Source organism: Temnothorax americanus, unplaced genomic scaffold, assembly GCF_048541705.1.
Source record: "Temnothorax americanus isolate GAGA-0224 unplaced genomic scaffold, ASM4854170v1 Scaffold64, whole genome shotgun sequence".
Lineage (NCBI taxonomy): Eukaryota > Metazoa > Arthropoda > Insecta > Hymenoptera > Formicidae > Temnothorax > Temnothorax americanus.
Window position 1 is genome coordinate 217,813 of NW_027509786.1, and position 27,892 is coordinate 245,704.

Consider the following 27,892-nt stretch of genomic DNA (forward strand, 5'->3'; position numbering starts at 1 on the left):
GCATGACTTATTTGCCGCATAATACGTGCGTAAGAGACTGGCCTAGTAGTTTGGTCCCTTCTTTGAGCATCGGCTGGTAATAAATAGTTAAGTCGCGAACGCGCGGGATCGTCGCGGGGACCCCATGCTGCGAAACGGCACGCGTCAGGACATCATTACGTGAGACACTTGCCAAGCCACCCAAGGGTGGCCCGAGAGGGGGATGTACGCGTTAGCCTCGGCGGGCGTCGATAAGCAGAAAATAATTCAGACGAACGGACCCATTAACAAGTGAACTCGGCCTCGATCGCACATTGAATTGAATAAAAATTGAAACCGCGACAAATTAATAGCGCCCGAGTCGCGCCGCGCGCCGGACCGACCACGGCGGAGTGTTGTTGCGGATTGCGGATTAAGATGTGTAGAATAATCACAATAAGGCCACCTTTACGATTAAAGTTGTTAAAGTTGAATTTCTTACATTTGAAATTGTATAACAATCACATAATTCCAAACTGCTTGCTATCTACACTTTCGACATTTTTACCTAATTGACACGTATTCTTCTCATTTTTCTCACACGATCTATCTTCTCGTTATTGAATTTCCTCTTTGGTACATATATTGGATTGGTTACACCAGCGTGCTTTCATATTCTCGATTTTCACCACGCAGACTCAGTTTCGATAGCATTTCATCGGCGGCGTGGGCGTGGCAAAACTTGGGTCCATGCTTCTAACTTAATTCGGTTAGGCGAGATTTATATCTGCTACTGGCAGTATTCCCTTGTTCAAAGTCCTCGTCGGCGCGCGTATCTCTCTCCCTCCGACTTATTCGCGACAATTCCCCACCGATTCACCGTGTTTTCCTCCGAGCACGAGCCGAGTTTATTAGAATTTATAAGCGGTCCTGCTGACAGTAGCGCAACGCCCAAACTACCGGATATTCCGCGATTCGCGTTCCCGATTTTCGCATTGGGAACCCTTATTTATTTGCCACCCGTTACGCCAACTTCGGCCAGGCTCAGTGGATACTCCGCGATGTGCATTATTGGTCAATTTTTGGGGTGAAACGCGCCCATCCGGAAATCATCGCTTTGTTTGTCGGTGGTTTTACGACCGCGGCAGCGAGTCTTCGTCCTAAAAATCACTAAAGAATTCATGCTGCTTCTGCGAGAATGAGTTGAAAGATTGTCATTGTTTGACTAAACAGTCGCGAAAACTATTAACTGCAAGTGATCTTAAACTAGGCATTATAGATTCTGTCGTACAACTGTGTGAATATTACATAGAAATTGATTACAGTTGTAAAATTATTAAATTATCAATTTCTCTTATTTTACCAAGTGAGATTTTTTGCAAAGAGAACTTTTTTGCAAATATTAGATTGGTCAATAAGTCCGTGCGGTGTTATTTATAAGTAACATTTATAAGTAAAAAACCGCACGGACTTATTGGCCAACCTAATATTTATTATATTTTCTAATTATCTTGTGTATATATATATATATATATATATATATATATATATATGAGTGAGTGTGTGTGTGTGGATGGGTGGGTACGTGGGTGGGTGTGGGTGTAGGTGTGTGGGTGTGTGGGTGTGGGTGTGTGTGTGTAGGTGTGTGGACTAATCAAATATATCTTACTACAATTTATTACAAACAGATATCCCTTTAGTCTTGTTGCGCTTAAAGAGAAATGATTGGCACGTTTAATGATCAATTGTGTGAAAAACGTGAAAAACTGTGCGATGCATTTATTTGAAATTTTTCATTTTCCACTTATGTCATAAACATGCAAAACGCGTGCGTTTACTCCCGTCGCTCCGGATTGTCAGCCAAGGGGTCGTCTATTAATGTAAATAATAAATGATCGCATTAGAAGGGCGGATGCCACTTGTCACCGTCGCGCTAAACACGTAAAAGTCGAAAGGGCACCCTTCACGAAGATCATTTAATCATTTCGACGACGAACGATAGAAAATTCATGAGCCCGACGTCACTGGCGGCCGCAACCCTATTACGGGGGTTGCTTGGTCCATGGTGCATTGGACGCGCGAGGGTGATGATGCCCTGGCTTTATGTATAATACGAGTGATAGTGCGCTGGTATAAGCATCTAGATATTTTGGCCACTTCGTCATGGGAATGCTTACGCGTTGAATCACGCGCACATTCACACGCGCATTCTCTAATTCGCTTTTAATTTGATTCTCCGACAAGCATTCGACTTCGCCGACATGGCATCGTAAAATCTCATTTACTTTTGCGTGAATGAGATACACAATAGTATTTAGATCTCTAATGTGGAGATCAAAATAGGAATGCTCAGTGTATAATGTGTATATAAATATATACACATAATATATATATATATATATATTTAACATAATGTCTACAAAAAATAATGTTATATGAATTATATGAATTATAATGAAATCTTTATTTTATTTGAAAATTGTCGTAAATATAAATATAGCCTGTATCGGACTCTATATGACAATTAAGTAAATTTAATAACAATAAAGCGTATATTTAATATTTTTATATAATTTTTGAAAATGTAAACTGAAACTGTATAAGGAGAGATTAACTTCTCTATTTTTGTGCTTTAAAAATAAAAGTCCATCATCTGGTAGCGCTTAAAAAAGATATGTATCATATATATTCAGATATATATCAGTTCGATGACAAAAAGTATGTAAAAGATATAAATGTAGTAATTGAGAGAAAGAGAGAGAGAGAGAGAGAGAGTGAGAGAGATGTTACAAATTATGAATTAAATATATTTAAACATTGAGAATTTTACTTATTACGATAAAATGTAAGATAAACAAAATATCTTTTAGGAAAAAATATATTTGTTTTTAAATATTAACAAATTATTAAATGTTCTCCAATTTATAAAACAAAAATTTCCAGATTTATGCACACCAATATTTTTATTGCTTAAAGTAAAATTATTATTATTATTATTATAAATCGGATTTGTTACGTAACAAATTTTATTACAGTTTACTGTAATAAAATTATTATATATAGTTTCATCAGTGTACAATTTTAAACTTTTCTAATTAAATAAAATTTTTATCATTATAAGTCCATGTCTTTTATAAAATAAGATATGCTAAACACACATTCACGCACCGATTAATATATTACATAAATTATGGAAGTTGTGAAATTGAAACATTATTTATCATTAATGTATGCTGAAAAATTATGTGACACTATTGTGCTGTAAGAGACACAAGTAGATCATCGTGTATATAGATTCGCATGAAAAAGCTAATTACTTATTGTTAAATAGAAAAAGAAAAAAAAACTGCGAGTAAAAAAAAACTTGGAGACAAATGATGTTTAAGCCAAAAAGTGCACAAATATATAAAGATTAGAAAAAGAAATATACACACCTTTTTCGATGTGTTATCTTTTCGAGTGCATCCACTGATCGTGCAACACAAAGATCTTTACGCGATAAAATCGGATTGTAGGAAAGGCGAGAAAAAGAATCTTTTCGTCAATTTTTAGACGTTAATTTTTAAGAGCTGTTTCTGTATACGTGTTTGTCACCGTGAGTGAAACTCATCTGAGGATACTATATTTTCAAGTATTTAATGCATTCGTTGCTCTGTCACCCTACGATATCATGCACGTCCATAGACACACACTCGCATGCATACACAGACATACGCACCGACCACGCATTCGTTGCAGACGTGCAAAAGATAAAATCAATAATCGGTCAGCGGCACCAAAAAATTCTCCCTGGATTGTTAAGCGTGAAAAAACGTGCGTCTTAATTTGCGAAATATTGAACATATATACGTCAGAGATTCGTTAGCTTTTTTAAGTTGTGTTTCTCAAATCTATATATGTATATAAAGACTATGTCCTGACTGACTGACTGACTGACTAAGCTAATTGTAAATAAAAGAAGACTAACCTTTTGTATTTAAGAAAAATTAAAGAAATTAAATAAAGATTTCCTAAGTATGACTCTTATGCATTATTGAGTATATAATACTTAAAATTTGTTTATAGGTATTGTCAGTTGACACATACACATATAGTTAATTGTATAACAGGTATTTTTTACATATTTGCGATGATTTTAATCAACAATCTTTGTTAAGAACAAAAAGATTTTTTTATATTTATAAGCTAGGAGAGACGTGCTTTTTTTTCTTTTTGACATATGTAGAAAGAATATTGATAACATTATGCATATGAACTGTACAATTTATAATTATAAGGAAATTGCTATTATCATTTAAAAGTTCTCATTCCAAAGCCCTAAAGAGAAAATAAAGAAACAAGACTCTTCATAATCGGTTTCTGCAAGTTCGAAATAGTCACGCCATATGATCATCGAGCCGTTATATACATATATCCAACTCGGAAGATTTTCATAATCCCTTAAGAACGGTCCGATGAGAAAATATTTATTTTACTCAGTCGGAAATAGCTAATTTGAGGTCTCAGTATTATTTACTCAGCGTTAGTCCCAGAGATGTTGACGTCTTCTCTAGATACTCAGGTTCGAGTCCTTATGAAATTCTTAACCCAGGATATCCACCTGTCACGGCTCGCATCCGTGGACAAAAAATTTTCTATCCAAAAATAGAGAGACTTTCAGTATTTGTCCGTTTGCAGTAAAATAATAAGTAATTTTAATCAATTATTTACAATTATAATAACTGCGTAAACAGTTTGGCAATAATGATTTCTTTTTTAGAGTAAAATTTTTGTATATAATTTTATGTGTTAATGATATCACAAAACGATATAAATAAAAATTTCTGCAAAATAATTATAAGGACAGATATGTAGTAAGATCTTCTTAATCTACAGATTATGTTTATTTGCTCCAAACACTGTACTTAATATTTTATTTCTTGACTAACATTTACGTCTATTTATTTCAATTTTTCTATGTTTGTAGTATATTATAAAATTATACCTTGCTATTTTTATTATTCATTTTTTGAATTTTTTATACTGTGTATCGCTATGTATTGAATCTATATTTCTAACACGTATAATCAATTTTTACATAGGTATTTATAAATTAATAGGTATTTCTAAGAAACACTTGATTGATATACAATTTATTTAATTTTTTTTTTAAAGAAAGTTCTTTGACGTTAATAAATTAGCAACCAGCGACTTTGTTCCCTTAAAAATTAATTATTCAACGAGGCTCATTATTGACAAAATTGTATCAATAAAGATGTAACAATTAGCTATCTAAAAAAGAAGTGCATACCGTTGATGAAATTAGACAATCAGTAAATACAACACTAATTATAAGTTTTTTCAATTATATATATGTTATATAATATATTTCACATTTTCTCTCTGTCCTGTGCAGAATAGCAAAATAATAAATAATTGAATTGATGACAGTTTTCCGTTATAAGCAAGAGATTGAATAAGATTGACTTAAACTTAATACTTTTTATTTTTTTAATTTTTTGTTAAGTGTCACAATCGTAACGAAATAACTGGAACGGAAGACTTCCGCACTAGTGAAATTGTCCCGTGCTCATTCAGTAATTTGACAGTAGGTCGATTTCTGAATGCGGCCAAGTGTTATTACTTAATGAAATTAATGCTTTCGGATACATTAACTTGATGTCTGGATAGAGATTAATTAGTTATGCTTATGAACTTTACAAATTGCTGGTCATCATCGCTGTTCTGAATATATAAAGATATAATTATATATATATATGGAAGCTGCTGTAATAAACATTCTTTACGTAATGTATATATAAAAAACGAAATAATTTTAATAGATATAGAAAATAAAAATATATAATTTATATGATATTGTAATAAGGTAAGAGAGGTCAGATAATAAGGTGAGAGTAAAATAAATGGCATTCTATACGCATTATAATGCGCGCACATTGTAATTTTAAACAATATATCTGCTATAATACTAAATTATGCCAACACTAAATTATGCGTTACTAAATATATGTAAAATAACATTTAAGTGAATAATGTAGTCAAAACGCTCGCCTCGTTTAAATTTATCGCATAACGGTTTAAAAATCATTTGATCAAATATCAACTGAACAGAAAGTATCGTTGGTGTCGTTGGAACATTCTGCAAAGCTCGTTTTACGTATGTTGAACATTGTTCTTATTAATCTAATTATAATGGAATTACTAGCTTTGTTATCATAATTTGTCAGTGTGTGATCGCTGTACCAAAACTACAATACCGAAGAAAAGCAATCGTAACCTTCTGTAGCGAGGTTAATCGAAATGTCTTCAACAGACTGCCATACTGGCTTTTTATATTTGCATGGGCTAAAATATTTTTATGTACTAAATATCATTCTGTAAAATATATAAAATATAAAACATATATATGTTTGTGTATTAGATATATCATTGCGATTGATGGTTCTTTTTGATAATTTTATAATTTCTTTGGTGCATTATGGTTACTGCATTACATCACTACGTGGGAAGATTAAATGTTTGGAATTTTTCTAACGTGCAATCAGTTTCCCTGGACATGACACAAGGGAGGCAACTCGTTATAGCAAACTCATGTTCGCAACTTGGCTGCGTCTGATTGGCGGGTAGAATCACGCACAAACGGACATAATTTCGGCGATCTGAGGGATATGGGAAGGTTTCTTATGGGGAGCGCGCGAAAATTGCACCCTGTATTCCCACCAGTCCTTTTGGCGCGATCGATATACGCAGCAAGGGTCCCATGTTGCGGAGTGATTTGAACTAAATTATAACAGAAATGAGTATTGAGTTATTATTATACGATTAGAGTAGGCACGAGCCAGGCATTGTGAGAAAACGAATCAGTTAATATATTTTGTGCCATGCTTCACATGTTTCGATGCTATTTTGTAGCTCTTTTTTCTTTAGTCGCTCAACAAAGTTGACCAAATTATACGTGAATAAAAAATAATTTTTATTTCGTACAAAAAATTTACCTGCTTATTCATAGGAATATCATATACATAGGTATAATCAACAAACTCGTTTGTACAATGATGGATAAATATCGTTTTGATCGCGAATTATATGTAGGATTGACTATGATGCTGATACAAATAGGCGCTAAAATTATATTTTCGTAAAGAGTGTAAGGACACGGTGATCTTTTTCCTTTGAATAATTTATTGCGCGTAACGAGATTGTAAGTTCGTGAAAGGAAAGGCGATGCATAGGATAGTGCCAGTGTTCCGGCGTAAGCGGCCCATTAGCGAGGAATTTTGACGTGATTCACACAATCGTCACGCGTCGTCCGCTGGACGAAGAAAGCAGAAGGATGGAAAGCCGCCTTCGAGTCAAGGAGAAAAAAAATTTATTTCAAGTAGCAGCGAGCAGCGAGCGATGCGCAAGTCATCCACAGAGCTCTTGAGGGTTCTCACCCGGGTTCCACGTGAGTTCCCTGACAAAAGTTTCTCTGATGGAATCCCCCTTCCTGACAACAAGGCCCCATTGTCAAGGCCCCGTTTGCGTTCGGGCGCCATTGAAGATTCGTTATAGAACGGCCTGCCAGGTATAAGGAGGCGCGAGACGCGAGGCGCGAGGCGCGAGTCGCTTCTCTGACAAGGCGTTCGACATTTCCTTCTCATTTTGCAGGATCACTCTGCCACGTCCTACGATATATTTCATATCTCGCCTTTTCATAATTAACAGTTCCGCCTAAAGCATTTTCTAGTCTCACACACACACATTTGATATTTTTCAAGTTACGTTTTTACGAATTAAGGATCGCGCGTTATTGTTAAAAATTCTTAAGTAATACTTAATAGGTATTGCTTGTTTTTGTTCATTTAATTATACAATAAGTTACGTTTATTTAATAAGTATAATTGTGTGTGTTTTAATTAGTAAAAATTAAATAAGTTTAATAATTGAACAAGTTTTTGGGGAGATTGATTTGTGTGAAGACTGATTTAGAAATATATATCGTTATATGAAGTATAATAAAACTTATATACATTAACACACATATTCTTTGTTAACGGCCGCGCCGTTTTTGCTCGATTGTCCATTCAGGCTGCGTGCGTGTGTATAATATCACTGACGGTGTACACCATAATATATATATAATAATTATATTTTATATATAAAATATACTGGAAGATCTCTCTGAAAGTTTAGTGTTAGTTACCAATTGCGCGATTAAAAATTGATAATTGCGTTATTTAAATTTTAATACATTTTTTTTTATGAGATTACTATATACTATAATGTCCGTATTATAAAATAAAGTAGCGTGTTGTGTAATATTTCAACACTATAACTTTAATTTTTCAATGTTTTCAAGCAATCTCACTCATATACGTATTGTAAAATGTTATGATGTGCATCTCTGCAATGCTAATATATTATAATATATACATAACAGTATTGCAATATTAAGTAATTGCAAGAAAAAAGAATAAACTGCAGTAAAGAGAATCGGTTATTGTTAGATGAAAATAAATTTTCAACTCTTTCTATGCATATATTAAATAAGTTAAAATAAAATACTTTGTGGAGCTTTTGTCATAATGGAGCTTACGTTAAAACTTAACGTCACGAGTGTCTAACGAGCGCATCATGTCTCTTGTGTTGAAAAAACTTGATGTAATCTACAAAATGGTGGCTCGGGCTGATACTTGCGAAGGCAACGCGAGAAACATCACTCGTAAAACGGTGGAAGCGGCTTGTTCGAATTCGATTTTATCGAAGGAAGATCTTTCTTTATAGTACACAGCTGTCGCCGAATGCATTCGTTGCTGTTGCAGCTATTGTATTATTTGTTTGTAGGAGTCGAAAAGGTCGGAAATAAGGCGGAATTCTGTTTCTCTCGTTATGCTGCTACAATTCTTGATGTATAATAACCGCATGTAAAGAACCAATATACTGTTATGGCAGTATAAATATGTAGCGAGCGCTACAAGTAATAATTATAATTGTTTAATTATTATTTAAAATTCCAAGCCTTATGCAATTCGATATCATTAGAAAATATCTATGTTTAGAAAAATGCTTACAAATATTCGTATATCTCTTAGCAATATTTGTATATCTCTGAAAGGATAATGTCCAATTTTCATAGTTAAATAATACATATTTAGTAATAATTAAATTCTATTTTACTCCTATGAATGAGTAATGTTCTGTTTTATATAAAAATTTGAGTTTATACTAAATATTTTAAATGTACTGCCCAACTAATAACTCATATATAATATAATATAAGTCATGATAAGCGTGAAAAAAGTATCACAATTTTTTAATAATTTTCTACAAGATTGAAGATTGTAAAAGTGCGCACATTTATTTCGGTTTCTTTAATAACTAATAGACTTGTGTTTCTTGACATATCCTCAAATATCCACTACATTGCGTGCATCATATATACGCTATGGAATGAGTAAATTTTCAGTATCGTTAACATTTAGAATGGCAGAGTAAAGAGAAGAAAATTTGCTGAAGGATACAATTCTCTGGAATGATATAACGAAGAATCGAGTAACGTCTGTATTGCTACAAGTAATACTCTTTCCCTTTTCCTTCTCTCATCTTCTTTTTTCACTTCTTCCTCCTTATCTTCCTCTATCTCAATAACTTTTTCGATCTTCTGCTACAATGTCTTACAATCCTTCGCCTGGACCGAGTCGCAGGAGTCACAGGAGTCGCAGTAGTCGCAGTCTGCTCGTAGAGGAGACGTGCTAAGAAAGGGTAATGGTGCGGAAACGGCTCAAATGACCCGCGAATTTTCAGCAGGCGGACGAGACTTCCCACTCGTGTTTGTGTTTAGTAGGCACCCACCGTCGTAAGTCGTTGAGAATTATGCTGGGATATTACCATTTACACGGAGAATTTATGATAATTCGCAAATCAGTTGTAGTTCTCCTCTCATTGGTATCGTGCGACATCCTCGGAATGGACGACTTGTACGATTTGTACGATTCTTTGACAATGTTATTGATCTCTTGACATTTCTTATTGACGTTGCCATTGTAATTCAAGTAACAATATCAAACATACACTGAGCAAAAAAATTTGTTAATCCTAAGAAATATTTAGTCCAATACGCGTTCAACTAAACATTTTAGTTAATTAACTAGACATTATAGTTAAATTAATTAATTCTTGATTAAAGAAACTAAATAAATTGTTGAAACAACCAATGTTTAGTTAACTAACTAAAATGTTTAGTTGAACGTATCAGGCTAAATATTTCCGCGGGGATGGATGGCATTCCACCTTCATTACTAAAATCATGTATCTTTATCGCGTCAAGATTTCTGTGGCTGATTTTTAATAAGTCACTGAGGGATGGTGCCTTTCCATCTCTTTGGAAGCAATGTCTCGTCTCTCCGATTTTTAAAGGTGGTGACAGTCAATCAGTCACTAACTATCGTCCTATATGTAAACAAAATATTATGCCGAAAATCTTTGAAGGCATTGTTGCGCGAAAACTTGGCTCCCTATGTAAAAACATTATTATAAAAGAACAACATATGGATTTGTACCGGGACGCTTGACAACGACAAATCTTGTTAATTACAACGATTTTTTAACTTCTGCTGTTGAGAGTGGATCCCAGGTTGACTCAGTTTATACCGATTTTAGAAAAGCCTTTGACTCAGTTAATCATACAATATTAATGTGTAAACTTCGATCTCTAGGGTTCGGAGGTTCTCTTTTGCGTTGGATATCCTGCTTCCTATCAAACAGGTCTCAAGTCATAAAGTTTAATAATAGCTTCTCCAGAAGTATAAATGTTTTGTCTGGAGTGCCGCAGGGCTCACGTCTTGACCCTCTTTTATTTGTTTTATTTATTAATGACATAGCTGCTTTTATTAAATTCTGCTTTTTCTTATTGTATGCTGATGATCTTAAATTATACCGTCGGATTAATGGACCTGCTGATGCGCTTTTATTAAAACATGACTTATTTAAACTTGAGGCCTGGTGTAGGAGAAACTGTCTTCGGCTTAACGTCTCTAAATGTTTTGTCATTCATTTTTCTCATAGACGTAACTCATATTTATATAACTATACTCTTGATGGTTTACCTCTCTCAGCAGTACGCGAAGCTCAAGATCTCGGGGTTTTGTTCAGTGCGGACTTATCATTTAATACACATATACAATCAATAGTTTTATCTGCTTATAGAACGCTTGGATTCATTCTCCGATGGGGTAAATTTTTTAAGAATATAACCACTTTAAAATTATTATACTGTACGTTAGTTCGCCCCAAGTTGGAGTACTGCTCCATAGTTTGGTCTCCGTATTTTAAATGCCATCAGTTATTGATTGAACGTGTGCAGCACAAATTCCTGCGTATGACTGCTTAGTGCTTATCGGCTAGGTAATCCCATGTCAATTACTTGCCATGACTACTGCACTATATTAGATAGATTTAAATCTGCTATCATTAGAAAGTAGGAGACTAACCTTTGATCTTACATTTATTTTTAAGCTTCTCAATCATTCTATTGATTGTCCGGATTTGTTGGAACGTATCCATTTTAACATCCCGACTAGAGAATTAAAACAGTACTTCATTTTCCACTTCGAGTATCACCGTACTTTGTATAGCGCAAATTCTTGTGTAAATAGGCTAATAATATCTGCAAGTAATTTCTCCAATAGGGTTGACTTTTTTGGTGGCTCTGTATCAACTTTTAAACAAAAACTTTCTTGTCTACTCTTGTAACTTGAATGTTCTCCATATTATGTTGTAAAATTTTAATTTTATCTTATTGTTCTTGTTTTTTCTTTTCTCTTTGTACGCTAAAGGGTTTATTACCCGTTAATAAAGTTTATTATTATTATAATTATTATTATTTCTTGAGATTAACAATTTTTTTTCTTAATGTAAAAGAGAAATTTACATTCCATTTTTTGAGGTAATTTTGCACAAAGAAAAAACATATTATTACGATATTTTATACGCATACATACATGTAATTAACACATACAAATCTTTACAATATTTCATTTAAGATGTCCAATGCAAATAAAAGCAATGTATTCCGATAGAAACATCAATTTATAAAATAACATCCCTTTCTTATTTATATAAAGTTATTTATTACACAAGATAAAGCAGGGGCACACTCTTTTATTCACATCTAAATATTTCTGTAGCATTTATTCATATTTGTTATGTAAATTTTAGTATTATGTACGTATGTACGTCTCTAATTGTAAGTTATACCCAAGAAATTTGATTAATTAACAATCTTTTGATAACCATGTAAGATTCGAAAATTTCAGAATTCAGATAATCAACGAAAACGTAACGCGGCATCGAAATAACTCGCTAATTCAGCCAAAGAGAGACAAGGACAAATTTGAAAATAAAGGGCAAAATGTGTGCGATACACAGGATGAGGAGGAATGAATGACGAAACGAGCGACAAAGAGAGAAAGACGCCACTCCCCGCGCAAAAATATCCCCGTTAACGATTATCAGCTCCTCTTTCCGTCTCGCGCCTCGTTATATTGTGTCCCCGTCGCGCGCGCAAATTTAGAAACAAAAGACGGGTGGAAAGCGCGTTCTGATTGGCCGTCCGGTCCCTGACTCCGCTCTCTGATTGGCCCGCGGGACCGCACCCATCCTGTAATGGCCGCTTTGTCGTTCCCCGGCACTCTGTGTGTACGCGCCTGCACGCTTCAAGCAGCCTCGACAACCCCGTACCGTCACGATTCCCCTCCCCGCCTCCCCGCCCTTCAGTCTCCCTCCTACTTGGCTCACCAGCCACCCCCGCCGCTCGCGGCAGCCGCCCTCGTACCTCGAATTATATCAAAATATAATCACTGGCTGCTGCGTACAGGTTGCGTGCATATGTATATATCTGTATGAAGAGAACGCTCATTCACATATATGTATATACAGAGGTGTCCGAGTCGTGGCCCGCGGGCCATTTTCTCCCACTACGAGCTTTCCCAGTTTCCCCTAGTCTACGATACGAATCGACAAGCGTGATAAGTTAGTGGTAGTGGAAGTGTACAAGCACAGGACAGGGTGAGGAATCTCTTAGTTGAATCCACTTAGGCACCTCTGACGTACGATATACACAAGCCGTGTTAATGTGTGTGTGTGTGTGTGTACACATACGCACGCACGCTCTCGGAGCATCATAGATGAAAATTACGATGTTGCGATGATACTTGAAGAGTCTCTCTCTCTCTCTCTCTCTCTCTCTCTCTCTCTCTCTCTCTCTCTCTCTCTCTCTCTCTCTCTCTCTCTCTGTTAAAACAATAAAAAAAAAGAATAGTAGACAGAATTTGAATTTTTAATGGTGAGCACATTTTATTGTGGATATATGTTTTGCTTTGTTTTGCTTCAATTGAACTGTGTATTAAGCCAAAACACAGACACACACACACATAATTTTTAGTATTTTTTTTCCATAAAATAATTATAATCGAACAATCATCACGTAAAGTATCTCACGAATAACTTAAAAATTGTTTATAACAAGTATATTATAACGCATTCCATTGTGTCTAAGTAAAAACAGAATTAGTTTGATAAACGCTGCTTTTAAAAACTCATTCTTAACTTTAATATAGACCTAACAGTAATGTATATAGAGAGTGGCGGCTCCTGTAATCCGGCTACTCGGAGAGAGCGTACTTATTGTTTACTAACGCTGAAAAAAGACGGTTTGCTTGACGGCCATATTTTGTGCTTTGCTTGCACATATCACGAACTTTGCCAGAACACTCGCAGTAGACATCCTCACTTATACAATGACCCGTACGTCATTCGCTTGTTGAAATTGTTCTCAAGAGTCTTGTACAATAGTCGATTTGAATGAAAGATATGGCGTGCGTTTCTCATACATCTGCATTAGACACACGTGTGTGTTGCTTCGTGGTGTATAAAAAGAAATTCGTCGATGTAAAATAGGAACGACTAGGAAAGAGATGAAGCACGAGAGGTATAACAAGAAAAAAAAGGGATGTAAAGAGGTGATACCGGGGAAAAAAGCGAGATAGAAAGAAAGAGAAAAAGAGAACCTCATCGTTTCGGGTTCGCCATGCGGAAACCGATATCAGCCTACTATGTACTTCCCGGATAGTTATGCAACAACTAACCGTCTGTCTGCACAGCTTTGGAAAATTCTCTCTTTTATCGCGGCTTTTGGTGTTGCCATACTCTACCCTGCTCTACCCTTGACGATAAATCGCCGATTGTTGCAAAGCCACTGCCAACTGCCAGGCTTGCAACCATCGGCATCGTATTGATAATCTTAATAGTTCGCAAAGGGAAAAAGTAGTTAAGAAGAATCTGTATAAATCTTATTATAGATAATCGTTTTCGGTATAGAACAGTGCACAGTGGCACGAATAGTTTCCTGTTTATTTCAGTTTTTGGAAAATTATTCATATACATAAATAGCCATGTATAAATGCTCCACACACATTTATTGCTATAAATAAAGACTCCATGCAACGGGAGTCTCAATTTCTAATAGTAGCGCGTTCTAATTTTGACTTAATAATATTAACTTACTTGCCTATGATTGTTTCAACGATAAAAATGCCCAGGTCAATGTCATCTCGCTATATGAAATTATGGCAATTTATACGCAGAAATAAATGTTCTAATTTTCGCTTACCTGTATCCTGTCTTCGGGTAGATCAGTTCTCAGGCTTAGCATTTCGCGGGCGTAGACGTCAGGATAATGGGCTTCCTTGAAAGCTGCCTCCAGCGCCTCCAGCTGCTGTGACGTGAAGATCGTCCTGGAGCAACAACCACATGAACCTAGTTATATGCCATTACAGACCTTCTACCTTAAATCTACCCTAGTCTCTCGCGAAAGACTGAAAGAAAATTCAAGTAACATGTTTGCGGCGTTTATATATAAATATCAAAGCCGAAAAAATATTTTTTTGCAACAAATGCGTTAGATTAAAATATACTACATACTTAAATCTGAGTCAAACTAGAAATTTATAAGCATTACCATTGCACGATTAATAAACGTCAAATCGTGCGAGATTATGTTCATAACTCAAACAGTTGTGAGCAAGAAATCAAAAAAGAAATTTATATATGCAAAGAGGGAGAGCAGGGACAGATGTGTTTTATTTCTATTTTTTTATTATTCTATTGTTTCATTATTTCAACGGCATTATTATATTATCTGAACATATAAAATAACAATATTAATATTTATATAAAAATGACAGAATACATTTAGTTTTGCGTTGGCAACGATAGAAATATTAATTTAATTTAATCGTCTCGATCTTATCTCTCGATAATACTCTCGAAGCTATACTCTCATTCTTCTTAACATGAACATTTCGCATCAGCATGTACCAGTCGCCAAGTTTATTTTCCTAAATGACCGCAAGTACCTATAACATATTCCGTCATTAGCTTACAATTAGTTGCAAACGGGCACGCGTTTTGTCGATGTAGATACACATACAATGTAGAAACGAGAGACGAGGCGGACGCGCGTCAGTAACCCAATGATTACTTCGTTTCTTCTTCTTTTTCATAAGCAAGATGTATAACTCTGTAACGCGCGATGGACAGTCGATGGTAGACGAGTGTCCAGCCAGAAGGCGCGTATGCGCGTGATACGACAGAAACTGGAGAAGCGAATTTGACGGCAAGATGTCCAATTAGTCTTGCGATTCGACAAATTGTAGGTTGCGCGGAGAACGAGCTGGCATCTGCCTTTGTGGGCCGAACGAAAGCTTCGAAATTGAAAGTCATTTCCCGGACGATCATCCGCTCGTTAAACGGACACGCGAAAATCACCGACAATTTTGCTTCAGTTTTGTGCTCGTTCAAAGACTGCCGTGTAATCCTTTCGAATTCTACGGGATTGATTTCGAATCTTTGAACAGTGATTGTGTCAAAATATCAAATTGCGTTGAAATAAGTGCTAATTTAAAATTTGTAATGTTAGAATATGTTTTTATGAATAATTATTTCATCTAATTTTATTCATTGCAATTAAAGGATAATAGCCCTTAGTAATAAAATATTGTTTTCTTGCTATAAATGTAATTATGCAGAATGTAATTCCACAAAGATTTTTTTCTGAATTTGAATCGTGTATCTTATGTTAGAATATAATTCCATTTTTTAAACGTAAAATAATATATAATATTCCAATTATAATATTTCTGCGGGTAGCAAGAGAATTTTTTCACTTTGTGTTTTTAAATTAAAGTTATATCCATAAGATTATGTGAAAGTATGATTACAGAGTATGTACATGATAAATCTTTTGTAACATCACCTTTTAATATAACATTATTAGTCTGTCTCTTAGTATTTATGACACACTACATAAATAATTAAAATTTTAATGTAGAAAAGAAGATATTGCTACGTTTCAAATACACTTATGTTACGTTTTGTATCGTTCAGTTCTGTAATCGCGCGTCGAGATTTTTATACAGTTAAAAATATAAAAGTTAAGCTCTCTCTGTTTGTTTAAACACCGTACATACAATTATCTCTCGCAAAATTTGTAATTGCATTCAGATGTTGATTGTATATAGGCAGTTGTTTTAAATAACATTTACCGAACAACATAATAATTGAGAGTGCGAAAGGTTTGTGTAATATTTCATTTTACGTTTTGAATTTCAATTGGATACCAAAGTTATTTTACATAGAATTATAGCCAAATATTCCATTACTGCATGCAGAACCAAAAAGTAAATTATAAACTTTCAATATGTAGTAATACAAAACAACAAAACTTTTAAACTTTTAAAGGAAGAAAATGTTTATTAATTACAAATTGCTATCGATGGACACATATATTTTCATAATTAAAGTATCGAATAGTTTTTATTTTGTGTGAAATAACGCGGCCCAAAAAGCAAGAAAGACATAGTTAAAGTTTCTGTCAGAGACTCACCTATGACGACGTTTCTTCTTCTTTTTTTTACTAAAACCTGAGAGTCCATCTACCGTGAAATCTTTCCCTGATTCTATGTTGTGTCCAACACCTGTAATAACAAAAGAACAAATATGAATCTATGATAATGTTTGTTATAATTATAATTGTTCCATGACTTCAAGAAGATAAAAGTATATTTATATGTGTATTTATTGTTACGTATCGCAACTTTATTCTTTAGCGAAAGATAAAAATCAAAACATAATTATGATGCCAAACACGCGTTAAATTAATGGAATTAATTGTTTGTTCGCTACAAAAATCAAAGATGTGTCGAAATTAATATTTTACTGAATTCGTAGCTCATTATTTGATAGCATTATCTGTAATTGATTATACAGCTCTGTATGTTGAAGCTGCACATACATCACGTATCAAATTACCTATTATACCAGACTTGGCAATGATTCGGACCTAGAATACCAATCTAGTATGTGTCTAAAAAGTGAGTTTTGCATTTCCGTGATCATGCTTCCTCATCAAATCATTCCTTTCTGCTTCATTTTGTTCTATTATGAAAATATCAAACAAGCTAACCCAATATTTTATTCTTAAATAAAGTTTATTTGTTTAACATTATTGCTTTCTTGTGTGTGAAACAAAAAAATTTGTTGTAAATAAATTTGAAGATTAAACGTTAAGAATAAAAACGTTAAAATTAAACGTTAAGAAATAATTTTAAACAGTTTGTTTAATTTTGCTTGTATAATTAATGTATAAATTGTATGAACTGACCTCTCAATTATTCGCTATGCGCACATTTTTATCGAAGAAATTGTACATCACATCAATAATATATCTACAAGCTATGAAATTTCTCTGAAACGATTATCGCCTCTACACAATAGCAATAATGGCAATTTTTCCCGTCCAACAAGTTGATACGCATAGAGCGCATAACATCCGTGCTGGAAGATCGTTTGAATGAAATCCGGCTGCAAATAAAACCGCTAGCCAAAAATAATTTAATTATTAATTGTAAATTAATGTCGAATTAACGAGCAAAAAACACCCTGGAGTGTTGCCTATGCGCAAACAATGGACTCTTCCCTAAAAGTAACTCTCGTTACTATCGTTCCCGCTGTCGCTGATACTGCCAGTGGCTAATTAACTAGTAATTAAGAGCTAAATTCCAATTATGCGTGCCCCTCAACTAATTGGAGTCGGAAACGTTCGCTAACGTCATCATTAGTACATAGGAAATTGGTCCATTTTCGACACATTTTCTGGCTTAGCTGACATTTCGACGCTGTTTTCACGCCAAGTATAGACATTTTTTTTAAATTATTGAATTAAATTAAATATTACTAAATTCTTGCGTAACATATATAGTTATTGTAACAATTTGCGTTTATATTATGATAATAAGTAATGCAAACTTATGTTTGCTCATATATATACAAAATTGTATTCCCATTGCAAGCAAATGTTATTGCGAAATATCTTAATGGCCGGGTGCTGAGTAAGACTGAAAGAGATCTATGCTTATTATTATAATGAACAAATGGTGATTTATTGGCTAAATTATCATAATTGAGAATATCTAATTAGCCCATGTGGTCGAGTACATTCAAATGTAGCAATTGGAGAAAAAATGGCGGAATGTGGCAAGGAAAGAAAAAATATATATTTCAAGCTCAAAGTACCACAACGTTTATAGTTCGCGCGATGCATTGTTTGCCGTTTTTAAAGAGGCCTCTTTAAACTCCCCCGGTTTTCCGCGTTGCCTTCTTGTTCCGGGTCCTGTTTTTAAGTATACGCTCGTTTACTTGAAGCCGTCGAATCAATCATCCTGCTTGCATCAGAAACGTAATATCGCGCTAAAGCAAGAATTTTCACGATTTACTTCGAAAAATTTTGTGTTTTCTTATGTTAAGAAATAAAAGTGAAAAGAAGAATGGCATTAAAGTTATTAATTAATTTACTGAAATTTGGCGTGAAAAAGATTCAATTTAGAAGAGATCTATAATTATTATATATCATTCTGAATTGTATTCGTTACCATATGGCTAGTGTTCGACGTGAAAGTGATCGATATCGTGCGTACAGGAAAACGTCCTAAATAGGTATGGTATGTCGCGTCACTTAAGTAGGAGTACGCAATCGAATCGATTAATCAAATCTAGTTGGCTATTACGCGAACATCTACGCGTATGCATTGATGTATGCATTAATACGCGGAACGTTAGCCAGATCATCTAATTCGCCCTGGACCTAATCCCGTAATACCCTCGATGTATCGCAACCTCCCTTCAGAATTTCTTCCCCAAAGGGTACAAGCTCTCGAAAAATAATTACTTGTTCAGTCTCTCAACGCAGTATTGGACATTAAAGCTCTTATCGTATTACGCCGACTTGTTAGGAAGGTATCATATTTAAGAATTTTTAATAATTAAAAATAATTTAGAGTTTTATTGATAATAATATCCATCTGTGACGTTTCGCTATTAGAATAAATTTTGAGATGTACTATGAAATAATACTATGAAATATAGTATTCTTAAAGATAGCATTTTAACACACACTGTCAATAATCTCGAAATTTTTAATGAAACGTTTTTAATTATTTTTGTGGTCATTTTAAAATAAAGAAAATATTTCTTTAATATATTTATACATTTTTTTTTTAATCATACATCCGCGCGCTAACTCGCCCGAGATTTTCAAATTACGGATATATTCATACATTAGATATTAGATATTAGATACAGCCATTAAAAGTCGACAATTCGAAGGTTGTCTCGCATGTTAAAAGAGAAGTAGCTTTCTAGCTAAATGTATTCATGCTACACACACTTTACACGCTCGGGGAAACCCTAAAATATATACATGGATGTGCGATCAGAGCAAACGGGGGATGTGCGTGTACGCGCGGAAAGACCCGCGGAGAGGGTTGCCACCAGTGGTGTGATGTGGTGGGTTACGCTCGTCCGCGTCTGATGGTGTGCGTTAGCGGCGGCTGCGGGATGGTTGCCATCGGGGGTGTACCTGTGTTCGTAGCAGGCCGGTTACCAGGCAACCGACAATAAGGAACGTGGATGGCCAATGGCGGCCCTCAAAATACCCCTTCGTCTAACACGGCTTGTTTCCCGTGCTAAAGAGCGAGACAGAAGCAGGTTTTCGCTTTAGTAGCTGTTAAAGCCTTAAGTTTCGCGTCGGACCGCTCATGTCGAAACCTAGTCTTAGAGCTCAACTTTTTGGCTTTCCGGATAATTGATATTCTAATTCAATGCTGTACGTATACGCACCATTGATAATTATTTTTCTTATCTAAAGGTGAAACAGTTGGAGATAAATGTGTGTGTGTGTGTGTTTTCAACGCTTTATCAGTAGAATTGAGAATCTACATAGATGCAGAAAGAAAAACAAATTTCTTATTTTTTTAGCATTTTTTTTCCAATTCTCGAATTTTGCATTTACCTATGCAAAATAAAAACATGGTTTTAATTCTGTCTACGAGACATTTTCATTCTACATAACTAAATGTGAAAGAGTAGCACAGAAAAATGCTTTGTCTCTCTAAGTACAAAGACTAAAAATACTAAAAAGGGAAGTATTAAGAATGGGAAAGTTTGAGTCATAATAGAAATATTAATATATTGAGATTTGAACTTATATAGTTACTATTACAATTACATGAATTATTAACTCCACAACAATGTAAATAAATTCTTTTTTAATAGAAATGTCCAAAGTTTTTGCCATGTTCGTACTAACTTTGTATTGAATAAACTAGTGACCAATCGTTTTAAATTTTAGATTGTTCTGCTAACTATTTCCTATATTTCAAAGTAACTTCAAATAGTCTTTTGATCGTGTGCAAGTACCGTTGTATGTCCACTATCGGCTTTAAATAATGGGATTGCAGTTTGCACGACCTAACGTATCGCGTTTTTGTCTGTCCCTAGCAGTAACTCGAAAGACCAGGCATTCCGTTTTACGCGCGGACGAAAATTGACGTTGTTCCAGAAAGAGAAAGAGAGAGAGAAAGAGAGAGAGAGAGAGAGAGAGAGAGAGAGAGAACGGAAAAAAGAGAACGAATTTACATCCAGCAAATGGAAACGCGTCAAGTGTTACGAGCGAAGAAGGGCGGCACGTCGTCGTGTCGTTACATAGTGGGCCGTGTGTATGATGGTCCCATGAGGGACTAAGGTAGCGTGGGTAGCGTGTAGCACACCCTTGGGACGTTTTCTGCTATCACTTGTGCATTAAACCTGGATACTAATCCCAAAATTTAATTTGGAAATCTTTTCAGGCCCACTCGCCACGCCGCTCGCGATGTGTACGCGTCGCAGAGACATTTTAGACTGTGAATTACCCGTTCTTTTGTACGTGGTAATTGAAAATTTGTTTCCGCTTTCTGCCTCCCTCCCTCTTTGCCGTCGTGGTATGAAGAAGGGATAAATAGCCTTTTGTTGATTTACGCGCAAATTGCCTCGTCGCAAGGTGAAATGACTCAACTCGAACACACATTCACATTTCCGTTTACTATTTTTAATCACAAATCAATTGTATCAATCACAAAATATGACATGACTAAATGCATGAGAGACAAATTAGCGATTTAATTAACAAATTTGTGGATAATTTTCTGTACAATTTTGTTCTAAAAGCAAATTACATTAGCGTTACGACAGCTTCTTTTTTTGTTATATATAATAAAGTATTATTTGCAAAACTTATTAAAGGCAGGACTGAATTGTTTGCAAGCAATGTAATTCTAACACGTTACTTGATAAGAACCGAAAGTGACGGTCGAAACGTCGTGAGATAAAGAATTTTTATATTGCCAGTCAGTGTCGATTATTACTACTCTTTTTTATTAAAGATAACTACTTCTTGCATTATTATTTTAAAATACTTACGTGCATATAATAAATATGAAGAAGCATTTTTAACATGTAAATTACTTTTTGATAGATAACCATTATTTACACACACACACACACACACACACACACACACACACACACAATTATAGATTTATATATATAAATTAAAGAAAACAAAAATTGAAAAAAGATAGCAGACAAAATTAATTTAATATGCAAATTTGCATAGTTTACTAATGTAAGAGAAAAAGCTGTTTACTTGCTTATAAATGTTATAAAAGTTATCGGTGCATCGTTTGCGATAAATTGCGTTGCTCTAATGGCCTTTGATTCAACGAAATCGCATTACTCGTCGATTTTGTACGCTGTCACTAACTTTAGTTGCACCTTACTATGTCAACCCCTTATTTCTATTTCTTATATAAAAAAACCATTTCAAATTAATTTTAACCTTTACACTTTTTCGACACATAAATTTACGCAGAGATTTTTTTATATACTCACATAATGTATTTTAATACATTTAAAATATCGAAGATTGGAAAATTGTCACATCTAGTACCACACTATCATAAAAGATTCTATTATCGAACGATAAGAAAATATCTTTAAGATATCTTCCATTTAACGCAGATATAATAGATTTGAATAAACAATTTCATAAAAATCAGGAATTGTGAATTGAAATCAATCTGTGACTCATAATTGCCGCATGAACTAACGTGGTGTATCGACACCAAAAGCGTCTAGGCGCCAATCGCTGAGGCGTTCCTTAAAAATGCATCGAACTGGGAATTATTCATAGAGTACATGAAACGTGTAACGCGGTCGTTTACATAGTCGGAAGGGGCGAATGGAGCGTATTCGAGCGTAGTCCAAGTCTAGATACATCCCGAGGGATGTTTCGGTGGATTAGGTACCCTCCATCCTGTCAGTTTTGTTGCACCATGCTACAGTGCGTAAAACACTTGTAACGGACCGACCAGTAGCTTTAGGGTAAACTGCTAATGCTCCCGCGATGTTTTTGGAGTCGGATTAATTTGGTTAATTCGATCGTCGAGTTCTCTGGAGAATCACGCTTGCGATTTCTTTCGCTTTTGATTAGTCCAGTGCCAAGTAGGTCTCAACAAAAACAAACTTACATATAATGATAGACGCTGTATATTCTATTGGAAAAAATAGAAAATGAATTGATTTTACATTTATCTTGAACATTTGTGAAAAGCTTTAGCTTCTATGTCAAAGATATATATTATTTTTATCTTTTACATACCCTAGAGAATAATTCTATTTCTTGGATTAGATTTTGTCATTAATGTAACGAATAGTGCATTATAATATATTATTAATTATAAATAAATTGAACAAATCAATATAAATTTATTTTTTGTGAGTTATCTCCTGCATTATTATTAATTCAGGTATATAAAACTGGAGTTTATGAATAAAAACAGTCAATATGAATACGATTAAACCGATTAATAATAAATTTCAGATATAAATGAATAGCTCGGACTTTTTTCAATTTTCAACATTTCGTTTTATTTCTTTTTTTCTTGACAGAAATTTCACACCTCCTGTGTTTTTACAAGTGTAATTCAGTCCATTCTCATTCTCGCGATGGTCACGTGCGAAATTTGAGCCTTTAAGAACAGTATGAATATTGTGATGTCCGTACATTCAAGTGCCAGGTAAGAACAAAGAGCGAAGTGTTGATTGCCCGAAAACACAGCATTTTTTTACGATGTTCTTAAATTTTGTTGTATGCCTGTGAATGCTATGAAAAAAAATACAAAAATGTCTTAATTACCCACCCATAATATAGCATTATTTTTGTGTGAAAATGAGAAAATAATTATATATATATATATATTACAAGAATAATATAAATACATAAAAATTTGTTAAAATTTTTAGTAAAAATGTCGAGAAAAATGTTAATAAAAATGTCGAGAAAAATGTTAATAAATGTTTTTTTAGCAACGGATAAATTATTATAAAAAGAATTACATATTTTAATTAACTTGACATTTCTTTATATTAACATCGAGTTTTTCTTAATCAAGAGAAAATGTGAGAGTATCTAAAAGAAATAGATAGCACGATCGGTCATAATCTTTTGTCTACGCTACACAATTTGATATTCTTTTTTATTTCGAGTCAAATAAGAAAAAGAAGAAAGAAATACTGATAGATTCGACGCATACTTTGAACAGGATATTCAAACAAAGAACACGAAATTTTTGGTGGATGGACTCCTGGAAAACGAGGGACGCCCGGACGCTGACGTCTTAGCAATCCCCGAAATAAATTCACTTCCAGCACGTGTGCGGTACAGCGGTACGTAGGGCGCCCCTTATGTAATGTACCAATAGAGCAAGAGAAAGAGATACCGAGAGAAAGAGAGAGAAAACGGAAAAGGGAATGAGAGACCAACGACAAGAGAGAGAGAGAGAGAGAGAGAGAGAGAGAGAGAGAGAGAGAGAGAGAGAGAGAGAGAGAGCAACGCGACTACCCCTTTCGACTGGGCAGTAGCGGCATAAGTCAGGAATTCCTGGCATGCAGTATATTGCGCGGGGATGGAGGCGCGGCGGTTATAAGCTATAGTCCCAGGCGTGGCATGGCATGCACAGCCATTTACTTCATTATGTCATTAAGCTTAATGGCCCTGGCCCTAACACGACTCTAGGCTATAGCCACTTCTACAGTCCGTCCCCATTAATTCCTCTCACTCTCCTCGTCTCCTTCCGCTACTACCACTGTCGCCACTGCCGCCGCCGCCGCCACCTCCTGTCCACCCACCACACGGTGCACTGTCGAAAGCCATCCTCGCATCACTCTCGCAATGAGCATTGACTTTACATCAATGACCAAAGAAATTGTTGACCGTTATCGTGGAAAGTTTAGTATCCTGACAGCTGGACTCGGCGATGTACGACGTAAACAAAGGAATAAATCGCAGTAATATGTGGTTCTAAGCAGGACATTGGACAAAAATACAGTATTATGATGAAATCAGTAAGTTCTCTAATTAATCCTTGCGTTATTCGTTACGTGACGATCGATAAATATAGTAGACCCTCATATAATACAGGTTCATATAACACGGTTTCGTATATATAACACTACGGAAAAATTTTAATATTTGTTTGTTTTTAAATAAAATATATATGTAAGGGGCATCATAAAAAATGTAAAATAAATATTAAAGATGTAATAGTAAAATATTTTTTATATATATATACATACGTATCATATATGTATATATATATATGTAAATATATTTTTTTCATTTAATAAAATGTTTCATTAATATGTACTTTAAGACGCATCGCGATGCATCATTAACGCTTACCATACTTCAAACACGTTATTGCAAGGAGTCTGTATTTTCAGACAGACCCACGATTGCCCCGTCGAAAGGGGCTGCGTGCTATGGAGCGTTTAGAGGAGTGCCAGAAGCATTCCCGTACTCCAATCCAATCATCTCGTTTCCTCTCGTATCGATTTCATCGTCCGCTAGAAATTTCCTCCGTGAAAAGAAACGCACAAGACAGCTGGAGAGGGGAGGACGACAAGCAACGGAACAGGGAATTACGCGAGACGCACGACGAGGAGAGAATAAAGCCCGGTTTCTATAAACGATTTTGAAATTGTGTGCGTCTCGGCACGACTAGAGAAGCCCGAGACGGGGATGGCGGGACAAAAAGGAGGCGGAAGCGCGGATAGCAGCGAAGTTAGGAAGGGACGGTGAAAATCGAAGTTGGAAGTCGGCGTAAGACATAGAGAGCGGAGCAGGGATGTGGCTCGTATTTTTCTTCTATAAAAAATTAAGTGCGTTCGACCATGAAGGAGCTCGTGCCTGATTACTAGCGCTTGAATACGGGATGAGTCTTGCCAACATTTTTGTCGTAAAACGGTTTCCGTTCTAAAGGCCTACGCTTTCCATATCCATACATGCTTTGCGTGCGATATAAAGTTGACTCAAGTGTCTATACTAGTCCATATAGAGAAATAAACATTCTTTAATTTTTTAAAGCATATATGTATACGAAATAACTGAATAATTTTTCTAAATTAGGCACATTGTAACGACTAATTTTTAACGATTAAAATGTTCATCACCCAATATTAATAATTATCTGCAGATTAATATACAAATAACTAAAATGGAATGGAGAAAATAAGAACAAGTATTTAGCAACAGATTGATTAACAGAAAATACAATACCATTTACAAACAATGCCATGATAATTGTATGTAAGTGATGGTAATATAAGGCTAATATAAGGCTAATATAAGACTAATATAAGAACAAAACGGACATAGAGAAAGAAAAATGAGCTATTCTCGGATATCTTTGGTCTATCGGTTTTATGAAGATGATATCGTGACATCGTGAAATCGTGAAATCGTGAAATATCAAATGAGGCGGAAGGGGTGTTTTGGTCAAGCAAGCGAGTTAAAGTCAGAGACTCTATATAGAGATGAAATCTTTCGAATCCGACTTCCTACTATGATTGTCAACTCTTACAAAGAGTGTTTTCTACCCTCTTTTTTTCTTGATCATCCTATGGCTGATTGTTATGGCGATAACGATTTCAGGTACGAATATGCTCTCGCTTGCAACCGCTTCTTTTTACTCAGCAAACTTTGTCGAGGGAGAGGATATCATAATAAAAGCACGAAAAAAGAAGAAACAAGAAAGAATAGAAGAGGAAGAGAGAGAGGTGTAACTAAAAATGATAGAGATGCATGATATATGCTGACGGAATCTACGCTTAGGAGGAAACAAAGATATTAATTAAGAATTAACACGCACGTTAATATTCCCTTAATTAGTAACAATCACTGCCGCCGGAGGTTTTTTCGTGTCTGCATGGAATTGTAACACAATTGGACATGGAAATTTGTTAAAAGTTGCAACAAGTTTTCTTTAATGGGTGACGTTGAGAGGGTTTACGTGCAATTGTTCTCATGTATGTTTTTACTTAATCTAAATAATAGCTTTTTTTTTTTATTTTGTCAGAAAAAAATAATAACATTTTGTATCGTTTGAGAAGAACGGGACTGATCGTTAAACTTAACACGTAATATACTTATATTCTTTATTGATTAAACAGATGATTTTTAGGAGATTTGCATTCAAAAAAATCAGAAATTTAAGAACTTCTGGGTTCTTTTATCGCTCGTGTTCTCTTGATACTTTTAGTGAACTTCTCGGCTGAGTCGTTGTAGGCAAGATCTGCGTACGCATTGCGTAGAGTATGTGAAATTGTGACGTCATCACCTGGAGGCCATTTTGGCTCAGCTGGTCGTGACAAAAGGCAACCTGAATAGCAGGACGCCATGTCCTGTCCCACGCCCGTCACACAATAAAGACAATATACGCGTGTTCAGTGCTACGCATATGTCGATGTCGCGGATTTGTATGTGTTTATTTACATTCTATATGCCTCTATGGGACATGTACAAATTACACATTTTCTTTCAACTCTCTCTCTCTTTCTCTCTCTCTCTCTCTCTCTCTCTCTCTCTCTCTCTCTCTCTCTCTCTCTCTCTCTCTCTCTCTCTCTCTCTCTCTCTCTCTCTCTCTCTCTCTTTCAAAGATATTTTATTTATAATTATATTTTGTAAGCTAATCTAATTTTACCATACACACACACACACACACACACACACACACACACACACACACACACACACACAAATACAATAATTAAAGAAAAAATATATTTGTATTTAATATCAGACCCAATGAACTGTTTCTGCTTTTAATTTTTATTTATAAACAATTAAAAGAAACCCTCTCTAAGATAATTCATATACATTTAAAAGATGAAAGAAGTGGAATGAAGAAAGGAGGTGCGAAGAGGCAAGTTCTCGCTTCAGAAAATATTTTGACATGTACGGTCGGTGGCGGTGGTTACATGTGGTGTGTCGGGTAAATTTTTTACGTGGGGGTTTTGGGTTACACTGTATGGGTTGGCGCTTTAAAGCGATACACGACTCGTATAAATATTGCGCGCCTGAAAATGCACCGTCAAGAGCACGTCCGGGCCATCCTCGACTCCTCGAGGCGGAATTGCGAAGAAAGGTAGACGGGCGAGGGTAGTGGGAAGAGAGAGGGTCCTT

At 35.1% G+C, this 27,892-nt stretch overlaps 1 protein-coding gene across 1 annotated transcript in view; it reads right to left on the minus strand.

Annotated features, from left to right (window-relative positions):
* Nucleotides 1-27,892, minus strand: part of LOC143905577 (uncharacterized) — a 55,979-nt gene that overhangs the window by 7,719 nt on the left and 20,368 nt on the right. Inside the window, exons 3-4 of the mRNA XM_077421080.1 lie at nucleotides 16,883-16,973; nucleotides 14,609-14,732 (exon numbers count right to left, since the gene is read on the minus strand). Of these exons, the coding sequence (XP_077277206.1) occupies nucleotides 14,609-14,732; nucleotides 16,883-16,973 (215 nt within the window). The remainder of the gene's footprint in view (nucleotides 1-14,608; nucleotides 14,733-16,882; nucleotides 16,974-27,892) is intronic.